This window comes from Falco rusticolus, chromosome 1 (assembly GCF_015220075.1).
Source record: "Falco rusticolus isolate bFalRus1 chromosome 1, bFalRus1.pri, whole genome shotgun sequence".
NCBI classification, from domain to species: domain Eukaryota; kingdom Metazoa; phylum Chordata; class Aves; order Falconiformes; family Falconidae; genus Falco; species Falco rusticolus.
Window position 1 is genome coordinate 32762067 of NC_051187.1, and position 24499 is coordinate 32786565.

Genomic DNA, 24499 nt, shown 5'->3' on the forward strand with positions numbered 1-24499 from the left:
AGGAACAGGCGACAAGAACCCTCCTTCCATACATGGCGCACAGATTGCCCTTGGTTTGGCCCTTCCAGCAGAACTGCAGGTCCTTCACCACCTTCCTGCACCGGCACTCTCAGGAGGAGAAGGGTTTTACCTGGGCAATGAAGGGGGTTATGAGGGCTCCCACTCTCGCCATTCCACTGCACGTTCCCAGGCCCAACGCACGCGTGGCTGTCGGATAAACCTGCCAACAAAGCATCAGCCCATTAACGGTGCTGCCGAGTTCTCTCCCCTCCAGTCTCCTAAATCAATGGAAATTAATAAGTGGTACTACAGCAAGTTCTGTTAGACAATGACAAGAAAATCATCGACTCGTATCTGGGGTAAGGTCCATTGTGACGAGGTCATAAAAATGAATTTCCCACCATGTTCTCAGTCCCCGTAAACAGTCTTGTTACAAAAACAATCTCCTTACCTCAGGAGTGTAAACATAAGCAGCCTGAAATCCTCCTGAAATAAAAGCTCTTGCAATGAAGAGCAGCACAGTAAGAACATTTCTGTGAGAATAAAAAGGAGAGCAGTGTTTGGGACTGTTCTGTACAATCTGTTTGTTTAACTTGGAGGCAAGTGCAATAAAAATGCTAAATTTGTTAGAATGATTGCTTTTGTTTTTTAATGAACCCTTTGTATTTTTCCTGGACCTTTAATATAACAATGATGCCAAACAATCTGCATTCCCACAATCACATCAGTTTTCTAAGTGTATTCATTCTAACTGACAGCTGTGGCCTATTGAAATAAGCAGCAAATGCCTAAGTTTGTCTAAATAAGAAAAATATATTCCACATTACAAATGGTGCGAATAAAAAAATGGCACACGAGAAGGAAATGAGAGTGCAGAGAGAGACACGAACCTACCTGCCACCTGGATATTTGCAACTTTGTAAGGTTTCTTATTATGAGGTTTCTGTACTACTATAAGGTTTTGTACAGTGCCTGAGAAGGTTTCAATTCAGCGAGCTCTCCTCTGGCTATTAGTTAACTTCCTTCTCTGTCAGCCCCAAGGCACAGATATTGTCACGTGCATGTGGCACGAAGGCCAGATGCAGCCAGAGGCAAACTCTCAGAGCACAGCTGGAAATCTGGTACCATTAAGATTCAAGGGCAAAGCTTCCAACTGAGTTGTTCGTTGGAAAATCTGCCTGAAGGACAGACACCGAACAATACAAAAACGCGAACCCAAGCTCTTCTGAAAGTCAGGCCCCGTGGATCCGCAATGCCAGCGTCAAGCTCCACCAGCCATGCTGCGTACAACTTGGAGGTTGGACCAGTCTGTGGCTATTGCTTCTCACATAATTGTGTCACAGCACTTAGACCACCGAGAGCCCACAAGTGAAGCAGTCAGAGCTGCTGAACGGGAGGCAGAGGCTTGGCTGCGAAGCACTGCCCTGGTAATTACTGTAATTACAGTCAGCCTGGGGAAACATAGGTCATGAATGGCAGAGAGCAGTACCAGCTAGCAAGGCTCAGGACATCAGATCTGATTTAACAATCACCCAGTGGTTACCTCCTGCTCAGACATAAGCTCTTATTTTCCCCTTTGGCTTGCTCTGTCTGCAAGATTACAGTGAAAGATTTCTCCTCTCCTGCTTCTTTTAATGTCCAAATTCTGGTGAGGAAACCTAGCACCATCCTTAATTCTTTCTCCAGATGAGCACGACCATCTCATGGCTTTTCAAACCACCACTTCCAGTTCTCCTGCCGTAATCAAGGGAGAACAGGGATGAATCAGACATACCAGTTGCTGACCATGCTTCGCTTACCTTCCAACGCAGAGAAACAGCAGAAGACTGCAAAATGAGAAGACAAAAAAGGACAGGGCCATGGTTTTCTTGCGACCTATCCGATCAATAATCCATAGCGTTACCAACACACCTGTAGAAGGAAACAAGTTGATAGTTGGCAATTGAGCAAAGGCAGAGGCTGCAGCTTTTAACACAGGCTGGGTTATTTAGATGTGACATTTTGTTCCCTCTGTCTCTCCCTCTCTTTAGAATATTTTGCTGGCAGAGGCACCAGGCAGTGGTGGAGAATGCATTGCCCTAGCCACTGGTGCCACCTGAAACCAGAAGCCCTGCGTCCCAGCTGGTGAGGCTTGCTCCATGTTCGGCATCCCCACTGGTCCACACATCCACACACTCAGGGGCTACACGCTGACGCAGGAATGAGCAACCCCCTCTGACATGTTTCCCACTGATTATTGCAGTGGTTACCAATGTGAATGCTAAAAATGACTGCCTTATGTCTCATTGGAATATCTTTTCTTCAACTTCTGACCATTGTTCCCTGCTAATCTCCGTACTGCTACTTTTAAGGGCTCTTAGAACTTGGTATTTTCTTTCCATTGTGTTATTTATATGCTCCCATCAAATTATTTCTCACCTGCTCGTTGATAAAGGGAAGAGATCAAGCTCTGCAAATCTCACAATGTTAAGCATCCTCTCTTACGCAACTTTTACAGATCATTTTAAAAGCTGGCGTAGAGCATGTGTGGGGATTATCCAAGCACCAGAGTTGTCAGTGTCATATTCAGAGGTATCCCTGTTTAAATTTCTTACTCCTATCTTGCTACATGTTGGGATCAAACCAATCCTTCCAGCTATAGCACCAGTCCAAGAGTACACACCCTTTTCTGTCCACCATCCACTGACATCCTTCCCGGAATGACGGTTATGCAGGACACCCCTTGTACCAGGTAGTGACTATGCATATTTATCAGTCATAGACTTACAACTTGTCACCGATTAAATGGCTTCTCTTTGAGCATTTGCCCCTGACTCTATAATCTAGAACAGTGAAAATAACCCCATCACTGCCTCACAGCATTATTTCAAACACATTATCACCTTCTACATCTGATCTGAGGGATCACCTTCTACATCTGAAGAAACAACGCCTATCACACACCATCTTGCTTGTCCTATGTCAGACTGTTCATTGAAACCCACTAAAATTGACTGAAAATCGTGACTGGACACAGAGCTTCAGGGAGCAAGCTCTCCATTGATTCACTATACCCACGCTCCTTTTAAAATAGTTCTGGAAAGTCATTTATGGATAAAAGTTCAAGTGATTCTGCCCCTTTGATTTAATTGTTACTCTTCCTCTGAATGCCTAATATGTTGCTTGGATAGAATCCATAGTCAGATGGACCGTTATAGCTTCCCAAAGCAATTACTAGTGATTTTATCTGTAGTGATCACACAGGCAGTGAAGAGAGCTACAGCTACTTTGTGTACTGCATATATCAAGTTGTCCAAGCAAGGAGCTCCAGTGCTGCGGGAAATACATTGGCATCAGGCCAGACAGGAGGTTAATGGTTGGACTTGATGCTCTTAAAGGTCTTTTCCAACCTAAACGGTTCTGTGATGCCGTGATTTCACTGCTTGTACCAGAGCCCATTCCAATCACACTGAGCCACTGGTAGTGAAGAACTGGGGATTCTTACTGCCACTTACCAGGGAATTCTGACAGGGTTGTCCAGAGCAGGTCAGTGTAGTCTTCCTCTGTCAGATACTCACAGGTCAGGCTGCATTTTGCTTTAACTTCTTTCCTTCTACTGGATACTGTGGGAGGAAAAAGAAAAAAACCCAAACATTTAATATATTTTAAGTAATCTCTTCTCTGCTTACCTTCCCTTACTCCTGCTGTGTCTTTATCACTCTTGCTGCTGAAACTGATAGAAGGGATGTACTGAAAAGACTTTGCTGCACAGCAGGTATGTTCTACCTGGAAGACAGAGTTGAAACCGAATGGTTTATAATCTTATTTGTGGCAACTCTGCAACCACCTCTATCAGAATGAAAGCTTACACTTATCAGCTGTACAGGCTTAGCTATTTTTCAGTCCAGGACTCGTGACAGTGAACAGAATTAACATCAATTATTCAGTCTCTCCCTACATAAATTGGGATACTAACACTTCATGCTACTTTGAGAAGACTGAATAATACCATGTCTTTGTAAAAACAAGTATTTTTAAAGGATGCATGCTCCTTTGTGGAGGCTAACCAGAGTCAGACCTCCCTCTCAAATAGCTAATACACTGTTGTACAAGCTTGGGATCTGTGTCTTCCCCCAGTACTACCCATCTTCTTTCTATAATTTTCCTACTATCAGACAGTTTTCACTAATGACAAGTGTTCTGGATACAATCATGCCTCCCCTGGGGAATCAGACTTTTCAAACTTCTTCTCAGTGTGGTCAAAGCACTTTTCTTCTTCCCTTTTCACACAAAAATCTGCAACAAAAAGGGCAATGGTTTCCCACCATTATCTTTTTTCTCATCAGGTCTTCACATCTTGAGAACCTGGGAGCTCAACAGCAGCAGCAGTTATCTCTATCTCAGAACTAATTAGGCCCGTCAAATCTGGAAACTTACCTTTACTAAATCACTTTTTTTCTCAGGAAGAACAGATACTTTTTCTAACAGGTCTCCCTTGAAGGTTGTCTTGCTGTTTACATTTTGGGCTCAGAGACACTGCAGGACCTCTCTGCATTGTGCAGGAGACAAGGAATATCTATCAAAAATGTTTAAAATAAGGAACCCTTTAAGGGGATGCCTTAAAATTCAGGCTGACAGCCACAGTCCTTTCCAGACTAACAGCAGAAAGTGATCTAATAAAAGATATTCCACCACTAAACAGGGTATATTTAAAAAGAAAAAATGGACTAGTACTCACGGCTGCAGACGTCTCCTGCTTGGAAGAACTCCGTAGTTAATAAAACTAACCCATAATATGAAAAAGCATTGGAAAACCTGGAAGGAAGAAAATGAGAGAGGAAGTCTCAGCTGGTCAAACCTATAGTAAACAACATGAATCAAAATTGAACCCACCGTGTAAGGACTTCCACTAAGTGCTACCTCAAAGCTATTTCCTATCAGCATTTAGAAAATGAAAGGGCAATTAGACTGAGAATGCTAGCGATCAGGTGGTTTAATAAATTACAAATCAATACAGGTTGGTGTGTTGTTGTTTGGGTTTTTTTAAGGAGGAAGTTTCTATGGTTTAGCGATACCGTAAAATACCTCCATTAAAAACCACTTAGAATTGTACTGGCACGGAGCCATTTATATTTTCTCTTACCATATAAACCAGAGTAACAAGGTGGTCCATCTAAAATGGGGGGTAAAAAGGTCCCTCATTTTTCCTCGGTCCTCCTGTTGGAAACAAGCAGAAGTCGGATGGTCAGGGTACTCACTGGTCCTGAACTGGAGGATGCAGCGTGGCAAGGGACACTGTATTATGTATTTTATCTTGGCATGAGTGTTTGGTTTCAGCCGAGGGATCTTCAGACTGTAGGATCCACACTGGAGCTGGGATCCAAGTAAAGAATTCCTCTGCCAAGGGGAATTCTCTAGGAGCATGATGTTATCAAAACCTCCACAAGGAAGGCCAGGATCTGTCAGAACCAGGTGGGGCTGCAAAGAGGTAGAGCAGAACTTTGCCAGTCCACAGGTGGCATATGATTCAGGTGGCCCACAGCCAGCTCCTGCAAACCAGAGCAGCCCCTCAGGGCTTCTGAGCTAGGCTAAGGTACCGAGGAGCCACAAGCAGCCCTCCTGCAAGCAGCCCCCTTTTAAACTGACTGGTTCTTAGAGCCAGAGACAGTGGAGGGCTCAGCCCATACCCTTGTGGTGAAGGGAAAGTACTTTCCCACCCCACCTTGCAAACTTGAAACCCCACCAGCCACAACTGGGAGCGCACTCCCGCACAGCCCATCAAAATCACCACGACAGAACCAAGCCTTTGTGAAACGTGCAAGAGCTCAAATCCTCACTGATCCAGACCTTAGAAAATCAAGCCTCCATCTCCAATTAGTAAGACGCTGCCATTACAAACGGGCTCCTGCCTAGCTTTACAATTTTCCTCTTGTTCAAATCTACAGGTCTCCCTCTGCTGTCCTTCCTTGCTGGCTGACTTTGTAATTTTCTTTTCTGATAACTGTCTGCTCTTTGTTCTGCAAGTGCAGAGCTGCTTTATATGTTGATAGGGGTGCTGAAAAGTTTGCTATATAATGCTGAAATGAAAAAAAAAATCCAAGGCAATTAATAAAGTGATACAGAGCTCAGAAGTTACTGCCTGAATTACTCTACGCACTAGGACTGAATAGGAACTTGTAGCTTTCCCACTCCAGAAAATCAGGATTAGATTAAAACTGAAGTACAGCTAAAAAGTCAAATTCTATCTTGCCTCATAACTTCAGACCTGGGAGTTCTGATCCGAGTTCTTTGGTAGCCTCAAGGTTTGATTTTCTTTAATAATTGGGTCTTGGAGTAATATTAATGCCCACTTTAAAAGTCCTTTTCGCTTCCACGATTTTCATGTAAATGAACCCAAGAAACTAACTCTTCCTCACTGTGAAAGAGGCATATATGATTATCTCTCTTTTTTAATTTATTACTGATCAAGACATTAAAATTAAACTTAACATTGATGATTTGCTATTTAAAAATGCATATGAATGTAGCACAGTTGCATTGTATCCCATGTTATTAATGTGCCTGTTACCGGTACATACCTGTCTGGAAATAATTAATTTTCCCAAAGGCATTGGAGCTCCATTTTCCGTTGCTATCCGCTTTAAAGTGGCAATTGCTTTTTCTTGATTTCCAGATAATACATCATACCTGGCACTTTCTGGCAGCCACTAAGAGAGCAAAGCAGATCACATGCAGAACGATGTCAAAAAAACCAGCAATAAACAAACTGGGGGTTTTCTCTGTGGGTTTAGAGTGGGAAATCTCAGTGCCTCCAGCAGACCACTCACGTAAGAAAGGATTACCGACTAATCTTTAAGAATTCAAAGAACCATCTTTCTGCCCAATGTCAAACTGCTCATTAGGCTTTAAGAAACTGCAAAACCCCACTTTCACCATAAAGTCAGAACTCCAGTCTACAACCCTTCCTTTCTATTACCTTCCTTTTATTCACGAGAACTGTTAGGTATTTTTGCAGGTTCTTTACATTATACCTTCTCAGTAAGAAAAGCAAAGCACCCAGGGCAGATAACGAGATGCTCTAGGCATCCCAAAATCTGCATTTTTAAGCTCCTTTTAAAAACAAGCATGTTAGCACCTGTATAACTGGAGTTATTTCTGAAAAACAATGTCAGTGTCAAGGAAAAGTAAGAGCTGCTAAACAATCTGACAAGGACATGTACCTTTGAGAAGACTGAGGGGTTGGCAAATATGTTGCCTAATAGTGCACTGAAGCTCAGGTTTAATTCATACACATCTTATTTCCGAATCTGACCTGCACTGTGCAGCTTTTACCCCTGATTTGGGTGGATTTTTTAAGCGGACAGTAATTATAAAAGTTAGGATTTTGACAAAATAATTTCAAAATCTAAAGAGCAATCAGGGAAATGGCAACAGCTTTTAATAAAATGTTGATTCCACTGAGCTTAGTTGAAAGAGTCACTAAATTGGAGAGGTTTCCAGGCCTCATTTGGTTTCACAAAATTCCAGCCCAGCATTGTCCTCCAGCAATTACAGTCACATAAACACAGCCCTCGCTGGAATGTTTTTACTAGCAACCTGTTGAAACAACAGCATTTTTGTCATTATTTCAACTATTTCAAAGTAGACACGACAGAGAGCTCAAAAGTCTCACAGTTGCCTTCCACCAGGTTACAGAAACAGGTAGAGAAGCGTTAGATGGATGGAACATACATTCATCTTTGAAGGAATACCTACAAAACACAGGACAGCGAAGAGCAAAAGCGGGAGGGCAGAAAGAATGAGAAGCCACCGCCAGCCAAGAGTGGGCATCACCAACACTGCTAGAAGGACTTCAAACACAGTCCCAATGGCCCAAAAGACCTGCCAAAGGGAAAAGAAACAGTCACAAATGAGAACGAGAGCACTCTGAAGGCCTCCTTCTTTGTAACGTTCCACGACGTGCTCTCTAGGGACAGCTGGAGAGAGAAATGCCAGAGACATTTCCAACACGCACCGCTGTACAGCAACAGAACCCAGACAATTTAAGGGGATTCGTTGAAATGCTGCAGAAGCGAAAATGTTCACTTCTGAAAACCTCTCATTCTCTAGACACTCCTGTTTAACCGTAGGTAGCTTCTCAGAAGGAATGAACTCATCGCATGGTGTCTGTTAAATAAAATGACTATTCATGTACCTGACTATGAGTATTATTCCCAGCTACCACCGTGAGATTTATGGTATTTGTTTTCCTTACCGAAACCGAGCTACCAAAGCCACAGAGTTTGGCCTGTAGATGAAAAAAGGAATTGTTACCTTCTTAGCAAAAAACAAAGCTGGTGTCCTCTTGCATATCCTACCCATGCAAGATTATTTTCCCTTAGATTACTAATCCCCTTAGCTCATTACTTAACACTCAGAACGTATTTCTGACCCAGGGTTGCTCAGAGGCAGTCAAACTGTGGCAGAACAAAAATGACACAGAAAGGAGTAATTCATCTACTGAACTCTATTCACAAAAGATTAATCACCGGAATGTAGGACTAGCCAGCAGGTACCTGTTTCAGTTTGGTGAGGTCTTCCACAAGGATGCTCCTTCCAAATTGACTGATAAAGACAAGTCATAGTACCCTTCTCTGACACTTCAACCATCCCTTAAAAGGGCTGCACATTTTGCCTTAAAGAATTTATAGGGCAAAATTATGTTCTCTGTGACTTTGATACATTTGGATGGCATACGGGGAGTTGAATTTAGCCCTGAACAGTCACTTCTCCTCTACCCATTACTGAGTAGTTGATTGATTTCACCATGAAATTAGGAGACACCCAAATGGCCCCCTGCCCTTGTGCTAACAGCAGTAACTTACGAAGCACTGGATGCAAGTTAATTTGCAAAAAGGCAGAGTCAACAAAAATTGTGGAACATTATGTGAATGCTTTATGCTGCTTTTGGACCCCAGCTAGTACTAGTGTCGGGGGGTAACATCAGCTCCACGCTAACTTGGACAACTGGGATTTGACTGCAGCTATGTGTGAGATTTCTAGTCAGCAGGACTGAATAGATGTAACCAACAGCAGAATTTGCCCCTCTAGGGACCAGTAAGCACAGCTACACTGCTCACCTCTATTAATAAAATGCATTTTGCTCTGGCTTTCATTGGAAGGAATTCAGCATATAAGGTTACCCTGTAAAGAGTGAACATTGAGAAAAACGTCATGTTAGCACACTGAGAAAAATGCCATGTTAGCACAATGAGAGAGGTTCAAACTTTTTTTTTGCCTTTTATTAAAATTGCTAAACCCACAGTAGTAAAGCAAAGCCCTCCCTAGCCCACAGAGTCAGCAAGACTGCGGACACTGGTTCAGACTCCCCTTTCTACATCAGAACAAAACCCCTTTAGTTCACCATTGCAACGGAGGACAGAATTTGTTCTGTTCATGTGATCCTGTAACCCTAGAGTTGTTAGCTAAATGTAGCAGCTCTTGATGCTTAAGTTTTTGCAACCCTGCTCTGGTCCGGGACAGGCATCATGCCTGTTATTTTCAGTGTGGTCCATCAGCATTCAACGCAAACTCTTGCTGGGTAAAGTATTCCTTCAGGGCTTTACAACCAGCTCAGAGAATTTCACATCAGTCTACTCTGCCAGCTTTCAATTCTCCAAGAGGTGAATACTTTCAAGGTCTGATCTGGTATAAAATAATTTGCATTCTTTTATTGTGGGGATTCAAAAAGAAATCATCTAACTCTGCAGTCTTTGTTTCATGACTGTGCCAAAAAGTAATGGTACAGCTTCTCTGTGAGTATTTCCTGAGGATGAACGCAAAGGCCAGCAGCCAGTCAAGGCTCTCTTGCCTTCTTCAAACTGTCTGGTAAGACTTGTTGTTCTTTGCCCCTCCTCTGTTTGCATTCCATTGACTCATCCTGTTTCTGCCTCTAAACTCCTTAGGCTTTCTTTGATGTTTGTGACAAAACTCCTACCAATTTGACAAACGGTGGATTGATCTCTGAGTATCTTCCCAGAACTCAGTTCATCAAAGTTGCACACAGTATTGTGTTAAATCAGTGATTAAGAGGAGAAGGAAGTAAAATCACATAATGAAATGTAGAGCAGTCCTCTATATATTGCAGCAGAAAACAGGAGCTGATTAATGCTGTACGGAACTATTTTCTTAAAGAGAATACTCTGTATCTTTGCAAGTCTGGATGTTGGCACTGGGAATGAATAGTATACTCAGTGTTAGATAATATCTCACAGAAAATTCCCAGAGGAGGCTACCGCTTCTCAGGTGCAGCTCCTACGTACGTATAGGTAGAGGGATATCTGCTATAATCTGTTAATTTATTATTGCCGGATGCATTCTTCTTAATAGCACTTTTTATTAAAATATCTCTCTCATATAGAATATACAATTATAAAGATACTCATGTCGTTCCATTGAAATTCAGCCACTCACATCCAAAGTTGCATAGGCTATCAGAAAGGAGCTACTTTTCCTGCTTCATCCATATTTACTCCACTGTCAAAGGCATCATTATTATAGTTAGAACAAGAAACAGACTCAGCAGCAATGGAATCCACTCTGAGTTCTGTAACCGGCTCTTCTTTGCCTCTCATTAAGTCACGTAGCCTTTGTGCATTATCTGCCCCTGTGGAAAATGGCACTACCTGTGCTGTGGCTGCTCCACCGGGGCTCTGTGGAACATCACTAATATGTGTTTGCCGTACAAGGCATTATTAATTCTGACGCTTTGTCTTTGCTGCTCTCCTGCATCATTCCAGTTGTGCTCAGTTGGAATTGCATGGCAGAAATGGCCTCGCCATTGCTCAGTACCCAGCAGGCTAAGGACTTGCCTGTTTTACATACACGTTACGCTTTTGTGCAGCTTCTAAAGGGGGGCAGGAGAGCAGTAAAAGAAAATTAATAATACCATGATGTTTCAACTCAGCTCTGAATCTTTTATCTGGGAATGGCAATAGAAAAGACAGGATATTGACTTGCCTTGCGAAGAATTCTCTGAGCCATCAATCAAAGCTGGACCCTGATACTCCAAAATAGCACTTCCATGGGGCAATATATCAATTATTAATAAGGATAAAAAACTACACAGAGAGAGAATGGCTATTCTTTTCCCTTTACATTTATAATTAAAAGCTTAGAGCAGTTATTTATTCCAGGTGCAAAATTTAGAGATCCTCCTCTTCAGTGGATGGAATGACAGAGTAATAGAGAAATAACCTGACACTACCTTATTAGAAATGTGTCTGAGCCATCAAGATATCTCCAGTACTCCAGGTCTGGGCTATGCGGTTTTGGAATTCCAATTCAGGTTCAGATGTGAAAGTTTAGGCTCTGGCTGAATAATAATGTGCACTCTTACAATGAGGAGTCAGGGCTCAGCTCTACCCCTAAATGCTCGTGTTTAGTTCACGATGTCTCTTGCAAGAAAACCGTGTTGTCCCTTAGGGACTCTGCCAACACAATCCAGCAATGCCATGTTTAGGCACAGCTACAAAACGCTGCCTGTCGTGTTTTACCCGCTGCTGGGTGGGCTCTTTGGGCCTCTCATTTTCCCCATGGTTTACCTGAAGGGATGAGAGAAGCTTAAAAGGACTCGAGGCATATAACTTATTACGTTTAGGAACTCAGCTTGTTCACACAAAAGTCATTGTAAATCTGATGCACCTCAGTGATGTATTAGGTATCTTCAAAGCTTTCTGAGAGTTTAATATATTAGTTCCAAAATACTTAGGAAAAAATGGGATTGGGACAACTGAACAGAGGCATGTCTTCAATCTGACATAAGCATTTAAAAAAAAAATAAATAGAAAAGAGAAAATTTGGACTTGCGAATATTTACTTACGACTGAGGCACTCCTCCAATCCCAAAGCCCACCAGGCCCCTCAGCACCAAGATCCAGCTATACACTGGTGCAAAACCGCTGAGGATCCCATAATAGAGCGTCCATAACACGCTGATCTTTAGGCCCTGTATGTAACAGACAAGCATGAAGAAAAGAGTTTCTGCCCTAACAAAAATTAACAAAATGTGAAGTAGAGCTTCAAATTCCTTTTCTTTCATGGCAGTCACTTCTGGCCCTGCTTAACTCTGCTTCATACATGTTGACTGTGACATTTGTGAACATCGTGCGCTGAAACATACACACTGTAAAAATATTAGAATGTACTCTAGTAGGAGCTGAACACTTACTGTTTTTCTCCCGTACTGGTCTGAAATGTTTCCCCAGAGGGTGGAGCTGGACATCATTCCCACAAACACCACCTACGAAACACCAGAAAAAAAACCTTCCCCTTAACAACAAGACAAGAGAACATTTCTGTGTGACAGCAAAAAGAACGGAACTTCACAGTGAAACTGGAAAATTTCAGCTCTAACAATAGTGCAAAATGTCCAGGTGTTCCAGGTATAACTCTTCTGCAGTAGAGACTATTAAAGATAATTATTCATATAGTGGGATTCTTCAAAAGTCACTAATCTCACTTCCATTGACTTGAAAGTCAATTTGCTGTTGCCCAGGAATGGGGACGAGCATCAGCAGATAGTTCAAGCCAAGGTCCCTCAGCTTCTTCCAGCAGTGGGCCCTTTTTCAGTAGCTGCCTTGCTTTTGTCAAGGTCAGGAATCTAAATACAACATACATAAATCGAATCTCTACCAGGCTACCTGTCATCACCTCACCCTTATCCTACCTGCTTATTTGTGAACTACTGAATCAGACCAGTGCTGAATATTTTTGAGCTTTTGATAAATGGAAGAAAATTCATTATAAGAAATGACTGGAGAGCACAATCTGCTTCTAAATGGAAATCACTGTCTTGTTTCTGAGTTGTTGGTTTTTTTTTTTTTTGCTGAAGGGTTTTCATAACCCACAAAATAATCTTTCATCTGCTTCACAGCAAGGCCCCACTGAGAGTTTCACTAGCATTACTGAGGGGACAGGCAAGTGGAGACATGAGCAAGTGCCTGCGTTGGAGAGGGGAAGCAACTAGGTACTCCTCAAGTCAGCTTTGCAATTAGAAGATCCATCTGGTGACAAACCAGCCTGGCACTAGAACGTGCACTCTAGTATTGTACACATTGTGAGTCCAGCCCTGAAAGATGCTGAGTTCTCCAGTTCCAATGAACATATTCATGAATAAAAGCTGGCCCATGTTGCTCGAGATCTGCAGGACAGTTGTTGCAGGAGCCCTGGTGCTGGTGCTGATGGTACCTCTCAGCCAGCTCCCCTCCAGCCTCCTACTGCCATTCTCAGCAGGCTGCCTCAGATTTGAACGGAGTTAAAATCAGCTCTTACAACTCTAGAAAAGTCTGAAAGAAGACTGAGGTGTCAAAGAAAAGAAATGCTACCCTTTTCAGAGGTGACACCAAAAAGCATAGTTTATTCTGTGGACAGAGAGAGAAATGAAAACCTGCCCAGCAAAGGTAACAGCAAAACCCAAGCGTGTTTCCCACAGCAGCACATTAAACCACAGGAATTTTGTCTTAGAAAGAAGTGCGTACTCAAGCAATAAGCGGGGTAAGAGCAGTTCTGTTTGTCAAAGCTTTTGTCTCATGGTCACTGACCCCTTCTCCTTCTGATGTTGCTCACCAAGAATAAAACTGCGCTGAGCTGAAAGAAGGAACAAGACCCTCTTTCAGCTGGGCTGGCTGCATTCAGGTATGGGAAAGGACGTGCCCTTAACTGATTTAAATCTACTGAGCATTTTGACCAATTTAGACAACACCACAAACAGCATCAAAAGCTAAAGGAAAAAGAAATGTAGGAATTAAAGTGCATGACGTACAACAGTGGCATACCCTGAGAGATGAGTCCCAAAACTAGTTTTCTTAACCCTGAAGGCATTGCATGTTTCCAACATCAAAGCACCAGGCTTAGAGGTGGTATTGTAAGAGCTCTGCTCGCAAATATCACTGGATAATCTACCTCAAAAAGTGACTGCTTGCTCTCTCTCACGGCTTCCCGTCTGTTGATGTACAAGCGAGCTTAAATGCAGTGGGAAAGATTTTCAAGAAAGATAGCCAAGATTTACCAATCCTTTTTTTTTTCAGTTAATCAAATGGTTTGAATTTTAGGATAAGCCCGAGTCAATGAATACATTTTCCTGGAAACTACATGAAACTGTGAACCTGAAACTTGCAAAATTTCCTCAGTTCTCACTGAGCTTCATTTCTTCAAGCTCTGGCTTTTAAAAAAGACTGCTATATTCTTCTGAGCCAAAGGCAATCTGCAAAGGCCACGGACAGATTTAACTCGGGGATATAAAGCATAACATCTGATTAACAAGTGAATGGAAAAACCTTACAGAATACAGGAGCTGTCAATTATTTTTCCTACCGATGTGAGCAATGCAACCTGCCAGCTTGGTAATCGCCACTCACAATGAAGCTGAGGAGCTAGGATACTTAAAATCATCATTTCCATAGCATCTGCCATCTAGAAGGATAAAAAAGAAACAAAAATAAGTAACTGCCTGAAAATTAGACGAACATAGCAGTCAATAATATGCCTTCTTGCAATTAACCTTGTTTCTGCTCTGTGCCGTTCCCACTCTGTAGGTGAAACAAAACAGTCATGTTTGCAAGTTGCAGTGGATGTATACAGCGGAGAGAAAAAAAGCAACAGGTGCATTTTTAAACTAATTTCTCATTGTTGTAATGTTTAATAACACTGGCAAAGAGGATTCAAAGAGCCAAATCAAAAGTTATTGGTGGGTGTTTTCGAGAAGGCCTGTCTGGTCAGTCATCCAGGTCCATTCACTTTCATGTTGCTTATTACAGGGATGAGCTTTTAACTCCTTTACACACAAATTTTGTCAGAACTGTTTATTACCTCATAACTTACTCCCTTTCTCCCTTATACACTGCTTCTGCATTTGTATCAAATGTATTGACAGAGCGTCTGCAGACCGAATTCCACTACTGACTTAGTCTCTAAACCATGGCAGATTGTAAGCTCGTATACAGACAACAGCTAGTAAATACAGGCTCCAAATATCAACAGATGCAACATATAGTGCTTCAGAAATAGAAGAAAAGTGAAAACAAAGCTTGTCTTTCTGTTCTTGACATGAAGGTTAAAGCTAGAAGTACTGGGTTGCTGTTCACCTGAAACTAAGATTACAATAATACTAATACAGAAAACAGAGATTGTAGCTAATGGGATGAATGTGGTAAAATCACTGAACGAAAACTGAGATCTGCTTCTGTGGGAATAGCTTCACACCTTTTTCATTCGAAGTAGAGATTCAAAATGATTTTTCAAACCCTGATTTATAGGAACTTCAGAGACAGAGAAATCAATCGGTTATTCTTTACCCTTACTCCAGCTGTCATTTTAGAATTTCAAGTAAAATTCTTTCTTTATTGCAGAGCTATCTGTTTGGAGACTTTTTGTCTACAGAGAATGGCTACATTATTTGAAATCACTGAGATTCACTAACTGATGTTCATGCAATTGACCTTGATAAAAATTACTTGCCCATGCTAATCCAGTAATAACAGAGAGCTTCCACTGGAACTTTCCAAATCCAATGGCTTCCACCGCATCTTCCACCATGAAAGTATCTAGAAAGAAAGATAGTGCAGAAGTGTATTCTTTTCCTAGTAAGAGCCACCCCTTGAGACAGCATTTTCTTTCTGTGAAAGCCATTCTTTAACAGGTAATCTACTGAGATCTAAAATATATAACAGAGATCTACTTAGCTTTTATACAGTTCTCGCTCAGGAAAATCTCTATCTTCTTCAGGAATTGTGCTAAAGCCAAAATAATTTGAAATATTCCTAGAACATTTTATTCACATAGAAGTGAATCAGTGTAGCACCAATGACTCCAGAACACGTTCAGCCTGTCACCCCTGGGAGCGAATCCACCAGCCACTGAATTGGAGCTTCCTCTGGTGAGAAGTCTATGAGCTGTTCAACAGCACACTGCAATACTACGCAAGTGATGGAAACTACAGAAGAATATTTTATTGCATGGAGAGTCAAGCTGTAATTATTTGAACCAAGAATTTGTCCATGACATATCTTAAAACATCCTCTTGTTAAAAATGCTGATGGATCTTGTTTCCCACACATTGTCATGACCTCATTATTTTGTTCCATCTGAAGAAGCTCAGATATCTCAAATTCTTTCGCTCAGCGCAAAACAGAATATATCAGAAAAACACATGGTGATATTCAAGTTGTTTGAATCAATTTGATCTCAAAGTTTCAACAGTTTCAGCAGATTAAAAAGTATATTCGCCACAGAAAGGCTTTACCCAGCTGCAAGTTGGACATCCTCACGAAGCAAAAGACAAAAAGCAAATCAAACAAAATCTACCTGACAAAGTGAAACAGAGATGTCATAAGACCTCAGTTTGTGACTTTAACCCAGGCATTTGGTGTGATGGCACTGAAGCTCAGCATATTGGGCTGTTCCATCACTTGCACTTTTTTGGGCAATGTGCCAGCTGGAATTCTACATATATCTGCAGGCTTGCACTGATGCACTGAGTCTTTTGAGAAACTCCCTGAGCTCACTCCATGCTATTCCAGCTTCCTATTGCATCAATATGTTAATAAATAAGTCCCTGGGAAAATAGTCATCCTATAAAATTGTAGCATGCCTTGTGCTAAGAGAAAAACAACCCTTCTCATATCTTCTAAATTGGTGTTGCCTTCAGGGCAGCCAGCACTTCTCTGCTAGGCAGAAAGCAGAGGCTGGGAGGTACATTCACTTTGTCCCTCTTGTCCTCTAGGCAAGAAGGAGACGGGAACACTGCAGAGGCTTCATGCTCAGCCTTGAAGGTGAGCCATGTGTAACTGCTCCAGCAAACTCAGCCCTGCTTTAGGAGCACTGATCAGTTCTAAAGGAAACTAAGTCAAACCTACTGTATGAAATAGGCGGTGACAACTGGATACACCAGTCCTTAAAAGGGTCTGTTACTGGTGATATAAAAACAAACACATAAAGCGTCCCTCAGAGAACAAGGTAAGTAAATCATGACTTTCAGGTGTAACATAATTTGCCTGTGTGATTGTTTCCTTCTTTTATCCGGGGATCTTTCATTTCCCTAAACCCAATGTATTCAGCCTGGTTGCAACGGGACTGAAATGAGGAAGCCACACCTTTCTCCCTACAGGAAAACAAGAAGCCTACTCACCATCAGTTGGGTTGGCAAATTCTTTTGGCACTGCAGCTCCATCCTCTAGCTCAATAGGCTCTAGCTCTGTCCGAACACCCTCAATCTGAATTTCGTGTTCTCCTGAAATGACATCCTCATCTGACCTTGAACTTTCCCCAGTGCGGCGAAACTTGACCACCCTAAGAATGCAAAAACAAGGATTAATACTTTGGTGGGTCTCTTCCAGGTCGAAGCCGTGTTTGGTTTAGTCTTGAAGCCCTCTTTGGTCAAAGAGCAGCCAGGTTTCTCCCCACCCTCCTGTCTCCATTCCACATTCACAGAGAATGATGTGACTTTTATTTATATCTGTTCTTAGGTCTGGGTATCCTGGGGGTTGCTACTGGCCTGGGAAAAAACCACAGAGTACATTGTTATGCGATATAGTCACCACTTTTCTACAAAAAGGATGTTACGGTGCTAACTATAAAGTTATAAAAACATACAGGTTATAAAAATACAATGAAATGATACATATTTAATGATACCCGTGTTTTGTGTGCCTAGGCTTTTACTGCAAATTAGACAAAGTTGCGTAATTGAATTTCAGTTGCTTTACCCTTGTAGGAAGAGACCAAATTAAATTTTCCACATTGTTTTCCTAAGAGTGATTTGTTTCTTAGAAGCGGAACTCCTGAAATTTGTCAGATTTTTAAACATTACATAGTGTGGCACGACTTGTAAGATAATTCAGCACATTGACTTTTTTCCATCATGACGACTCTGTGACCCTAAGTATGATTGCTTTAATCTCCTATCTTAAACTAAAGCATTTAATATTATGTAATTAATTGAATACCTGTATTTTAAGAAACTAGTTGATTTCCAATACTTGGTTCATCTGTGCATTTTTTGAACCTCTTAGGTAATGAGGTGGGGCAGAATAAGAACATGAATCAAAGAATACTTCTTTTTTCGTTAAGTCCAAGTCAAGACTGAAGAGTTTACCTGCTTGCCAATTACAGCCCTGGCATACGAGATGGTGATTGTCATGTGAGTGTCACCCTCACAGCTGCCTGTATTTTATATCATTTCTGGCACCAGCTGAGAGAAAATCACCTGTTCTCTGCAGCAAGGCCACGGAGACAGTAAGATGTGAAAACATAACTTCGCTAAATCAACACAACTTTCATGTTTTGGATCGAGTGATTTTGTGCAGCGCTTCACGTATATAAAGGAGGTCCATTTTCCATCAATTAAGTTTCCTGTGACCAAACAACGATTTTGGAACAGATCTACCATATTAATGTAACAGATTCCTCGAGCTTCCTTCACTTTACCTGCAACATAAGTGTAACTTTTTCACCTGGGCAACTGACAATTCCTTGGACTTCAGTGAAATAGTTTTTTGGGAATAGATTCATCTTGCTACTACCTCTTCTGACTTCCAGTAACTGAACACTTCAATTCTACAACATAGATTAGCAGACAGCCTCTTGAACTTCAGTTTATCCTTTGGTTTAAGGGTCAGCAAAACTAAACTCTCAGCATCCTTGCCAACTGCAGCTGCAGCAAACTGACATGCGTGTATGACATTTCTAAAGGTGATCTGAAAGACTTTTCGCATCTAGCAAGACCTCAACTCTGATTTTCTCTTACAAGTGCTGATGACACAATCAATACCTAATACAAGAGCAAAGATGGGCAATCTACAAAGCTCCTGTGAAGTGATTTTGGTCCAATGGTGGACAAAAGGATAGAGGAATGAAGGTCTCAGTCACCCATGGGTTGTTTTACAAAGAGAGAAGTTCGGGCCCCAACCAGCCATTCAGTCCAGCTTAGGACTTCACTGTGGTAGAAATGCAAAGCAGAGGGCTACTAAACATTAATTATTTCCTTTTCCCTCTCAGTCCTGGCATACATACTATCTCCCTGACCACATCCCATCTGGGGAATTGCACATATCCACTAGTGATATTCTGGCAGTGACCCGGAGAGAGAGAGAAGCACTGTGACCGTTTTGTGGGGTTATCACTCATCTTTAGGACAGCCTGCTTTGCAGACTGTTGAAATGTTTTGGGATGATTTTTTTCAGCTAAACAGGGCATTCCATGATCTGTACGGAGCAAACAGTCCTTGTACTACTTTAGTAATGCTCTCATCTGCAGCGGGAAGCTGAAAGCTTTTCTATGGCCTTTATGCCTTGGCAGACAAACAGCAGTCACAAATTTTCTTGTCCAAGATAATATTTGAAGATCTTAAACGTAAGAACACTAAACAAATCCCCAGGCCTCTTGGAAATGCACAAGAAAAGTGCATGGACTGCAGTGAAACTAGGGTTTATCTCATTCTGATTTAGGGTATGCAGAGGATCCTTCATTCTATAGCTATAGGAAACAAACAATGAAACTTGCCTGAATTCAGGTTTCTATTAAGTTCCATTGAGAAATTCAGTTTTAAATTCTCTTAATCTTATTGGTTTTTTTAACTTCAGTGCAAGTACCTCAGTTTGAATTTTCTTTTGCTGACCCTACAGAATAACCACAAGTAATTATTACTTGTTTTTTTAATTGTCACTATAATAATTAAAATTATCACTAAAGAGATAATCCTCATATGACCTACAAAATACATACTCTCAGCAAACAACTACATTTTTACGCCCATGAAATAACATTTTTATTACCAAGGGCAACAACTAATATCAAAGTACCATTCATATCTTCTTTGCAAAAGTTTTACAAGCACCTGGTTTAACTATACAGGAAGTAAACTTTTATATTTGTACCTTTTTAAAGGAAGACTATAACTGTAACTTCAGCAGTCTCAAAGCCAGGTGCAAAGTTCATTGAAGTATATGGACACCTTTTCCCCAGATTTCAGGTCTAAAGGGATTATGACTAAAAAACATTCATACAACCTATGCTAGGAACTCTTCAGTGCCCTAGTAAGCCAAAGGCAAAATAAACATGCCAATAAAATCCTTACTGACCTTGAAGTACCTCATCACAAATCCCCTGTACTACTGTTTCTTTGTATATTTGTTGAAGTAGACTTTCAGAACTGATCATTTTGGAGATAATGGTTCCAGATGCTATATAAAAGCAGTGACTGATCTGAAAATTGTAAATACTTCAATGGCAAACTGAGCTACCTGGCCACAGTCCTCATCACAGGAAATTAAAAAAAAAAAAAAAAAAGTGTTTATCACTTAGGAACCTATGAAACAAATTGACACAATGAAGAAAAAAGCACACAGTGATATTTACTGTTCCATTCTTGCAAAATTCTTCACAGCTGAGACATCTGAGAGCTGCATTCGTTTGCAAGATCTCACACCACCAAATACATCTAATTACACAGACACTGAAAGGTACTTTAGAACATTTTTCTGTGTTTTGGGTTTATTTTTTAAAAAAAATAAAATAGGAAAAATGGCGTAATGAAATCACGTCTTATTCTTTTTACTGACAAGCTGAATGCATCCAAATTAAGTATTTGAAAATAGCTGGAGCTCGTAGCCATTCTCCCAACTTATTAGAAATGTTATGGGACAGTTTGCTCTGTCATTGACATGAGCTCATTAATATTTAAGATCAACTTTAAGCATTTATTCCCTGCCTTGCAGAGCCAATGATTTATAAATAGGAATATGCTTCAAAGCACCTGATAATGGAGCATTAGAAGAAATGCCCTTGTTTTTAAAGGAAACATTTTACATTAATGAAAAGGAAAGGAAATACCAGTGTCAAAAGGCAGCAATGCTTTTATCACCTTTTTTGCACAGATCCAGCAACCACATCCCAACAGCAAAGAGTTCCTCACAAATAACAGCATTTTCCTTGTGCAGCAACGTCTGCTTCTCCAAAACATACAGTTAGCAAATATCGATGATACTCACCGCAAACACACCTTTGCGAAAAAAGGTTCTGATCTGCACTCGGTTCGCGGCATGAAGGAGGAAGCCGAGGAAGATGCCTTCCCTAGCACAACGTTATTTACAGATGCAATCCACCTTGCAATAGTAATGTTTCCTCTCAAAAAATCTTTCCGCACTCGCACAGTTTTATTCCACCCCTCCTTATTTCTACCACCACCAAGTTCATGCAAAAAATAACAACTGAGTGAATTTATATAACAAATGGGTGCCTGCATGCCCCCAGGATGCTGAACCCAGGCAGCTATACAAGGAAAATGGCCTGCTTCCCGGGGCCCAAGACACTTCCTAGAAACAATTCCCTTAAAAATCACCAGGATTCACAATATCCCTGCAGCCCGTGGAGGAGAAATCCTGCGCATCCCCGCTCCCCTATCGGTGCTACTCACGGCAGCTGTCTCAGCTGGAATAAATCATCCTCCATTGCCAGGCTGCGTCTGCAGGAGCTGCTCTCATCGCTCTCGCATGGCGGGGATGGCTGGGGCTGCGGGGAGGCAGGGGCGGGCGGCTGGACAGCCCGCACCGAGCGGCACGGGAACGGCTGGGCTCGGCACGGCACGGCAGGGCGGGCAGAAGCGGCGGGGCGGCCGCGGTCCGGCGGCCAGGGCTCCCTCCCCTCGCTGTCGCTGCTCTAGGGGGGCTGCCTGCCAGCCTGGCCAGGGCTGGTGCTCAGCTCCCCTGTCACCGCCGGTCCTCGTCCCCTCGGGATCCCAGCCTGGCGACCTCGGCAGGGTGCAGCCCCAGGGAGGATTTCAGGCAAGTGGGCAGGATGGAGAAGTCCACAAGGAAAACTGAACCATGCTGGTTTGGATGCATCCGCTCCCCGGAGGACAGCAAAGGGTCTTCTGGGGAGCATGACACTGGCCCAGAGGGCGACGGGACTTGGCAGTGCTGGGCTTGATGATCTTAAAGGTCTTTTCCAGCCTGAATGATTCTATGATTTCAATGTTGTCAGCACTTCACAGAAAATTACATTGTTAAAGCGAACACTTCAGGAGCCCACAGACAGTTCCTGTATGCGATCTCAAGCGACCTGATAGGGATTCCAAGCGCGTGCTCCTCAGATGCAGAATGAGATTAGTTTGTAAAAATCTCAGTTACGCACCTGAAAAGCACCTGAAAAGATACGATGTCACCCTGGCACATTCATTCCTGCAGGCCTTCTCCTTCTGTTGGAAGACAGTTTATTTGTGCGTGTAAATGCCTGCATTTACGTAAAATCCTTCATGGAGAGAGGTCTGCAGGAGAAAACGGGGAAATATATGCTAGGAGGATGACTAGGAGACATTTGGCGTGATTAAAATTTGAAATAAATTTCACAAATTGGAGAAAGGGCCTGAAATCAACAGGACAACACCAAAGACAGGTGAAAGCACTACAGTGAGGAAGAAGAGTCAAGTTGTACAAATTCAGGTCAGGGAATGAACAACAGATGTTGCAAGAGGCTTGGGCTTAGCTATGACATACCAAACATGCTTCAGTTTGTGAATGGGACTTGTTCAGCCACCACACAGATTCAGTTTGTGACACTAAATATCGAAAATCTTTACAGGTTTTAGTATTTATAAGAAAGAACTTGCAGCTGGCCTAGCTAGGGTTTCAGTTTCCTTAAAAATAGCAAGGATAATTTCTTAATGAAGTATTTGTGTCTAGGAGTGGAATCCAGATGCCTACACATAGATATCAGCTCCATTTTAGTCTATCTCTGGTGGCCTCCAGCTGTGGATCGCATGGGACCATGAGGATATCCTAGGCACCTTAGGGCTCTCTCACATGGATCGAGATGCCTGTGCTTAGGCAACTGAGTAATACCCTAAAAGCATGATAAGAACCAATTTTAACTGTATTAAATGCATGCATGTTCTGTTCTGTAATGTATTCTCATAAACATTAACAACAAGGCTTTTTCAGAGAATAGGTTTTGCACATGTGTTTGCTCTCTTCCCCTGCTCTGTTCTTTCTCACCTCTCTTGCCATTTTCTGCCTATCCTTCGCAGACACACAGATTTCCATAAACAACATGACTCTTCAGTTGTGCACCCTTTTACTTGTCTTTGAATTGGGTGGTGACTTGTTTGGGCTGAAGAATGGCATTGTTCCAGGTATTTGTTACCATAAAGGATCCAGGCAGTTTATTTGGAATGAAAGGCACTCTGGCCCACAGCAACTGAAAAATGAAAGGTCTCAGTAGATAGAACTGGTCTACCAGCACCTTCCTGGTGGCCAAGATTTACGTTTCCTTTTCAGAAAATGTGGGTTAAAGATACCATAGTTCAATGCTTCACATGATCCAAGAAGTCTGGTCTGTTTGACTGGGTAAAATCCTGTAGAAAAAGTCAGTACAGTGGGAGGAGCTACAGAACCCAGACTTCCAGAGGATAGCAGTCACTGCGGGCCTTTATCAGAGCAGTCTCAGCAGAGCAGCCTGATGGAGTTCCAGAATGGGATTTATCCACAAAACATGAGTTCACAGAGACTCTAGGTTGCTTCTCCCCCAAACTTGCTGGAAAACGGCATTTTTCAAGCAGAGTTTTAGCTTATATGTTCATTGCGTAAGCAATGACTTTCTTTTTAGAATACAGCAGCCGTGTTACTTTTTGACTAAGTAAGATCCAATTTTCCAGCAAGTTAAGGGTGTGAGATTTGGTCCTCTAAGCACATTCTTTTGTCTCCCGTCTCCTGTATTTAAGTGTGTGACAGCTATGAGAATGGTATGTTGCTGTCAGGACGACATTATTTCTTCACATCCTCCTTCTGTCTGTCACTCCCGTTTCTCTCAGCCTCTTGCCATCTAGTCCCTTACTCTCCCGGCTGCTCTCTTGCAAACAGCCTTCTGGCACAGCACAGGTGGAGCACCGCCAGGCAAACGGGGACTTGGGCAGAAAGACACCCGGGATGCAGCAGTAAATTTGCTAATAAAGGCTGTTGGGATTAATCTGGGGAGGTGTAAAGAGGGAGACTGTTACCTGCCAGGCCCACAGACACGATCAGCAGCTGCCATCTCCAGGTGCTCTCAAAAGCTGCATGTGTCAGTCATTCTGCCTGCAAGGGCTCCCCGGCGCGTCCTGAAACGCCTCAGCGACCCCAAAGCGCATCAGTTAAACCCAAAAGCTAAGGGCGCTCGGCGGGGGGCAGAGGGAGTCCTCCCCCAGGGGCAGGGGCAGCCCGGCAGGCCGGGGCAGCCGCGGCGGGGAGGGCTGCCCTTTTTTGCGGGGGGTGGTGTGGATGGTTTCACGGGGTCGTTTTGGTTGGAAAAGGCCTTTAAGACCCCCGAGCCCGCCTGCCGGCCCGCACTGCCGGGCCCACCCCCGGCCGCCCTGTCTTTTAAACGCTCGGCGAGCCCAGCGCTCCTCCGGGCCAGCCCCTGGGGATGGGGGCAAACCCGCCCCCCAACCTGACCTCCCTGAGGGATCTACGTGTCCCCCCCTCCCCAGCTCCGAGCTCCCCCGGCGCAGGCCCCG

At 42.6% G+C, this 24499-nt stretch overlaps 1 protein-coding gene across 6 annotated transcripts in view; it reads right to left on the reverse strand.

Annotated features, from left to right (window-relative positions):
• The window catches only part of LOC119142548 (SV2 related protein), a 28966-nt gene extending 4506 nt beyond the window's left edge, over positions 1-24460 (reverse strand). The window contains exons 1-16 of one of the 6 annotated variants that reach the window (XM_037375676.1): positions 24005-24459; positions 22155-22276; positions 17144-17304; positions 15475-15560; positions 14332-14430; positions 12188-12259; positions 11841-11965; positions 9099-9162; positions 7735-7860; positions 6558-6686; positions 5123-5196; positions 4718-4794; positions 3495-3602; positions 1800-1911; positions 452-533; positions 131-220 (exon numbers count right to left, since the gene is read on the reverse strand). In XM_037375676.1, coding sequence (XP_037231573.1) covers positions 131-220; positions 452-533; positions 1800-1911; positions 3495-3602; positions 4718-4794; positions 5123-5196; positions 6558-6686; positions 7735-7860; positions 9099-9162; positions 11841-11965; positions 12188-12259; positions 14332-14430; positions 15475-15552 — 1236 coding nt within the window. In that variant the 5' untranslated portion in view covers positions 15553-15560; positions 17144-17304; positions 22155-22276; positions 24005-24459. The other 5 variants (XM_037375674.1, XM_037375675.1, XM_037375672.1 and 2 more) reach the window with 5 other exon arrangements.
• Positions 24461-24499: the final 39 nt, after the last annotated feature.